Source organism: Equus quagga, chromosome 12, assembly GCF_021613505.1.
Source record: "Equus quagga isolate Etosha38 chromosome 12, UCLA_HA_Equagga_1.0, whole genome shotgun sequence".
Classification (NCBI taxonomy): Eukaryota; Metazoa; Chordata; class Mammalia; order Perissodactyla; family Equidae; genus Equus; species Equus quagga.
The window spans coordinates 35,101,288-35,107,244 of NC_060278.1; the positions used below are offsets into that span (position 1 = coordinate 35,101,288).

A 5,957-nucleotide genomic window follows, 5' to 3' on the forward strand; every position below is an offset into this window, starting at 1 on the left:
GAGAGCCACTTCTCTCTTCAGTGATGCCACCATTTTGTCACCTGCTGCCCACGCCTGATCTTTAACCTAAAGCCCCGCCATGCGTCCCTTTGATTCGCCCAGCTGACGTGGAGAATGTGCAAACCTTCCTTTGCATCACTCTGTTCATTGGAAGACTCTCCTCTGTTGAATGACTGTGCCGGGAAATCAGCGAAGGCGCCGTCAGCCTCTGCTCACTCTGAGTCTACAGGTGCACATGGGTGGGCATAGGCATCTGGAGGTAAGCCCTGGACTCGGGGACCTAGGAGAGCTGTGTCTTGCCTCTTAGCAGTCACTCGATCCCAGGCAATCACTCACCTTCCGTGGGCCTCTGTTTCCCATTGCCTAATGGCAGATCTTGAGGGTAATTGTGCTTCCTTCCCTCCTTTATTGGAGAAAAGATAAAATGACAGAATATCCTGGGGTGTGGCACTATCTTGCACCAAATCTGGGTTTTGAGAGAGAGGTATCAATTGCCTCTCTTACTAGCTGTGTGACTTTGAGCAAATTCCTTAACTTCTCTGATCATAGGTTTCTTTCTGTGAAAAATGGCAAGGACTAATGCGAGAGTTATCAGCCTATCTCAGCATCAGGTGAACCACCTTGGCCTTCCTTCAAGGTTCATTACAGAAGTATCAAAACGCCGTTAGCAAATGGCAGTTTTGCCTCTCCAGGGTCCTCAGCCCAGACCTAGGCTGTTTGGTTACGTGGCCACTGATTTTATTATGAACCCTAATTTCTCCAGCAAAGAAATGTCTTGAACCAATTGTGAGCAAAGTGACTTTTTCTGACCAGCAAGCAGGTGGCTGTTCCCATTCCATCCTCAGATCTGACTTCCTTCTGCCCAGGGAGGGCGGAAGAAGCCTGATGTCACACAGCCCCACTTAAGGGTCTCCTTTAGGCTCCTGCAGGCAGTTAGGAAGCAGATGGAGGGATAAGCTAGGTCCTGATTGTGGCATTTTTCTGTTTGTTTTAATTCGGGCACAGACACAGCTGTTGAAGAAAATGCAGACTCCTCAGAAAAGCCCGAGCATCAGCCTTTTTGAGCAGAGGAAGAGCTCAGGTGAAGCTCTCAGCCTGCCGTCTGGGTTACAGACAGAGGGCGAGAGGATACAGATTTCTCTTGCTGTTTACTTATTGCTTCTGTCCTTGAAATATTCACAGCAACCAGACAAGAGGAAGTTGCTGGAATCCGGGCAAAGTTCCCAAACAAGATCCCGGTAAGATTTCATTGTCTTTTTCGGAAAGGGGGATACTCTTTTCTTTGGAAAAAAACCCAAAAAACAAAAATAACGAGAAGAATAAAAAGCCCGCTCTCTCTCCCTGTTGTAGGTTCTAAGATACCAAGAGCTCCGGTCACCTTCTTAGGGGCTGAGTCTCTTGACAGGCGGTGGGGGAGCGCTCACCACGGAGCAGTTCCTGCCTGTGCTGGACAAGACCCAGTTCCTGGGCCTGGCCCTCAGGGGCTGACCGTGACCCAGTGCCTCGGCATCATCCGGTAGGTGACAAGGTGCCCTCGGGGGCGTGTGCCGTGCGGTCCTGGGATTTTTCTGTTTGCTTTGTCAGTCTATTTGGTTTTGATGATGGGGACATTCGAGGAGAAGAGAAGGGAGAGATTTTCTCTGTGACTCACCTTTTAGATTCTGTAGTGCCCCGAAAAGATGCTCTGAGACTTAATCTATGTCAAACAGATGGGAGAGCCCCGCAGATAACAAATCAAAAAAGAGTAAGAGCTGCCAACATTTCTAAGAATTTTCTAAAGTAGTCTTGGCTCTGAAACAGAAGATGCTTTCCTCCTGATAGTGTTTAAAACCCAGCCTGCATCTTCCCAGTGGAGACACAGTACCTTTTTTAGGTGTGTGTGCGCCTGAGGAGTGGGGACCCTTCAAAGGGCAAAGGCTCCCTGGACTGCTCAGACCCTAAGAGAGGGACAAGGAAATTGTCCCCAAAACACAATCCCCTTGGGTTAAGGCACAGTGAAGAAAAAGCAGCTATTTTAAAAGCTTAAGAAGGTTAAGTGGTATCACCTGACACATGGATTCAATAAAAATAATTTGGGAGTAATGTGAATATAACTCTGGATAATTCTTCACAGGGTTGAAAAATCTGCTGGGGCTGGCCCTGGGAAGTTGGGTAGCTGTTGCAACTTGTTTCTTCAAGAATTCATTACAAATCTGCGTTTGTCTCCGTTTTGCTTCTTTTAATGAGCTATTTAGGAGCATCCTGATTTCCTCTCCTCAGGGAAGTTACGTTAGTGCAGTGTGGATGGAGGTGCCAAGGGAGAATGAGAGGCAGAATTAGGTCCCAACATGTTGGCATAACATGAGGTGACCTCGCCTCCCTCTCTAATTTCACCCCCTCCCCAAAAAACCCAAAGAACAAGCCCTTTGAGTTCTGAGAGCCGTTCTTTCCCCTTCGCAGTCGGGCCTCCTGTCTCCTCCACCCCGCCCCGTGCTCCCATCCCAACATTGAGGCTCCATGATGTTTCCGGAGCACCAGCTGTGTTCTGGGTGCTCTCTGGGCTCTGTGTTTGCAGCATGAACAGAGTAGACGGACGTCCCTGCCCACAGCCTGCTCCCCGGGGGACGCCACGACCCTCATCCAAAGAGAGCGTGGCAGAAGACACAGGCGGAGGTGCGGAGTCTGGGAAGTTTCCCTCAGAGCTGATGGCCGCACACTGATCCCCAGCTGCACCCATTCCTGTTGCAGAACAGTTACTTTTGACCCAAAGGCCATCATGCAATGGTCAGAGCTAAAACCTTTGGGGTTATTTTGGAAGGATTATCTGGTTGTAGAATTGCTCAGCTTCCAGCCACCCGTGTCCAGCTGCATGGTCCTAGCTCGCCTGAAGCGGCAGAGCTCTGAGGCTGGAGTGGGTGGGTGGTGCCTCCTCGCAGAGCTGAGCAGGTGGAAGTGAGCTTCAGGTGAACGGAGCCTTTTCTTACGTGTCTGTGCTGTCGTGCTGTCGTCTACTCCTGGCTGCATCAGGACTCAGGTGGACCTCGGCATTTAAAGCATGTCCAGTTAACTTTGCAGCTCTCTGGCTCCTTGCTGGAGGGGGCGAGAAATGGCAAGAAGAGGAAAGGTCACACTTGGGGGCAGTAGGTCCCTTCTAAAGGTCATCCCAAGGGTGTTTGACAGTGAGATGCTGGAAGAGGTTGTGATCACCTTTGTACCTCTGGGGAAATACTTTTAATTTCAGAGCAAAGAGGGGCTCATTTGCCTGGCTTATTTGTGTTGGTATGAATCCTAGCTAATGGCAGGAAGGCCTCACCCTTTTGGTCCAACTCGGAGGCCTTGTGGATCTCAAATCTCCAGTGAAGGAGTAGGGAGCAATTCAGTTTTCTTGAGCAGCATGACCCTGCAGATTCCTGGGCTGCTTCCCAGATCGACTGGATCTGAGGCTCTGGGGCTGGAGCACCGGAGCCTGCCTTTCCACAGCCAGAGAGCACAGTGGAGTCGGAGCACCACTGCCCTGAGAGTTTAGGAGATCAGGGCTCGCCTCTCATGGGAAAAATATATACACTGGCCGAACCAGGGGAGGCTTTGGTCAGGGCCCATTCCCTGCAGGCTGAGTCCCCTTCCTGCCCCCTCACTCTCCTCCATCCCAGGAGCCCCATGGTCCTCAGGGCCACTGAAGCCTTTCACCTGCTGGTGAACCACAGGAGTGTGGCCAGCGTGAGCGTGACCGTGGCAGAGATCTACAGGGACTGCAAGGACGAGGACGGCTTCGTGTACATGACCTGTGCCTCCCAGGAGGTGTTTGGGGGCTTGGGGTCGGCAGCCACATCCTGGGGGCAGACCCTGCCATCCTCTCCAGTGTGTGTCAACACCGTCCTCGGATGGCTCCACCAAAGCCGGCAGCCTCCTCCTGTGTGTGGTGGATGGTCCAGGCAGGGCCGTCTGCAGTGATGGGCGCCAGCCACCAAGGGAAGCCTCTTGTGCTCTCAGTCTCACTGAGAAAATGTGGTGGCTCTCAGCAATTCTGTAAATAGTCCGTCTTTTCTGAGTAAGAAACAGTGAAGTCGTGCGATGGTTTTCATGGTGGGCTGGAGATGTGTTTAAGTGTCTTCCTGGAGGAGGCAGCAGGCCGCTGAGGAGTCTGATTTCACCTGTGTGGGCAAGAAGGAGTCCGTGTGCACTGGTCACGGAGAAGCTCGGACTGTGGAACTGCGTGGAGCCAGTGGAGCTTCCCTGTGTCATGAGAGAGGTTCCTGGTGCATTTCCACGGCGTTCACTCCACCTGGGTCTTCCCTCTTATATTCCTTCTGTGTGTCTCTGCCACACTGATTTATGCCAAAGTTGTTGTTTCTTAATATAAAGTCTGTTAACCCATTTGAGTGTTTACTCTGTGCCAGGCGTTATTCTAAGCTCCACGTGTATTAGTATCTCATCTCAACTCTCCACGGTTAATTATTGTTATCATTTTACAGATAAGGAAACTGAGGCCCAGAAAGGTCAAGAACATTTTCCAAATTCACACAGCACAGTCTCCTGGGATTTGAGGTCAAGGAGCGTGGCTTTGAAGCCACGCTCCTTAGCCCTCTGCTGGGCTCCCATCTTGGAGGAAGTTACTCTCCTTGACCTCACCGACTGGGCTGAGCTCCAGGGCCCCGTCACACTAACTTACCCACAGGGGAGACAGGTGTCCACCGGGAGTCCAGCAGAGCTTGACGAATGCAGGAGCGGTGGGCTGTATGGTTTAGCAGCAGCAGCATAGATGGTGAAGGGACATCCTCCTGCGTGCCCGAACCCAGTGCTCCTGCTCTCAGCCTTCTCCGTGGCCTTGATCTTCCTTGAATCCCAGTGTCGAAGATTCTTGTCATCCTGCAGGTACAGAGTCCTACCTGGGTTGCAGCTGAGTGAGCTGTTGTGTTCTGTTTGGTCTTTAAGACCCTTCCCGATGTAACTCCCTCCTACGTGACCTCTGGCTGGAGCGGGGTACGCACACACACACACACACACACACACAGTGTTGACAGCTTGTCTCTGCTCCACAAAGTTTGGGGACTCAGCCTGGAAGAACCGAAAGGCCGAGAGTGACTTGAACAGCCAGGACCTGGAATCATCTGGAGACTTCTTCGTTCTCTTGTCTGACCCCTGGGCTGGGATGACTCAAGGCTGGGGCCAGCTGGGAGTGTGGGCTGGAGTGGTTCCAGGTGACCTGTCTCAGCACGGGTGCCAGGAGGGAGCATCCTCAGAAGGAACAGCTGGAGAGCGTGTGATCCAAGAAACCGAGGCGAAGCTGGCCGACCGTAGGGGATGAATGTCAATCAATTTTGCTCTGGAGTTTTTTCTTTCCTTATTTTCTTAACCTCTACTCAAGTGCTTAAAATTAATTGGCAATTTGTACTCCTGTAAATTATGGCCAGTTTTCTTTTAGGCTATTCGTCATTTTCTATTGATTTTTACAAGTTCACAAGGTTGAGTAATTAACTCTCTGTATGCCACGTGTATTAAAAATGATCACCCAGTTCCTTTTGTTCTTGCTGATGGCAGATTTTCTCATGTAGATACTTTTTATTCTTCTGTGATCTTTTCCTTTGTGGCTTTTGAGGTGCATGCTCTCAATAGAAAGACTCTCCCAACCCCAAGATTATAAAAAATGTGCACCTATGCTATGTCTTTTCCAGCACTATGGTTTCCTTTTGCTTACACTTAAATGTTTGACCAACTGGAATTTATTTTGGTAACAGAAGAATGTACCCAGGTTCCATTTTTTCCAAATGCCTAACCAATTGTCACATGTGCCTTTAATGAATAATCTATCCATGGGCATTTGAATTTGCTACGATTGAGTATCTATGTCTTATCACCATTTTTGTTGTTAGTGCCCTCAAGTGGGTCCCGACTCCCAGCGCCCTGTGCACAGCAGAGCGGAGCCCTGCCCTAGCTTCGGACGCTCTGTCAGACAGGGCACCACTGCTAGCCACAGCGTT

General features: G+C 50.6%; 1 protein-coding gene across 1 annotated transcript; it reads left to right on the forward strand.

The window, feature by feature from the left end:
* Positions 1 to 1,023: 1,023 nt before the first annotated feature.
* On the forward strand, positions 1,024 to 3,930 carry MAP1LC3C (microtubule associated protein 1 light chain 3 gamma). The gene is given in 5 exon segments (XM_046678005.1): positions 1,024 to 1,081; positions 1,183 to 1,251; positions 1,418 to 1,467; positions 1,470 to 1,516; positions 3,630 to 3,930. Coding segments are annotated over 5 exon segments (525 nt in total).
* Positions 3,931 to 5,957: the final 2,027 nt, after the last annotated feature.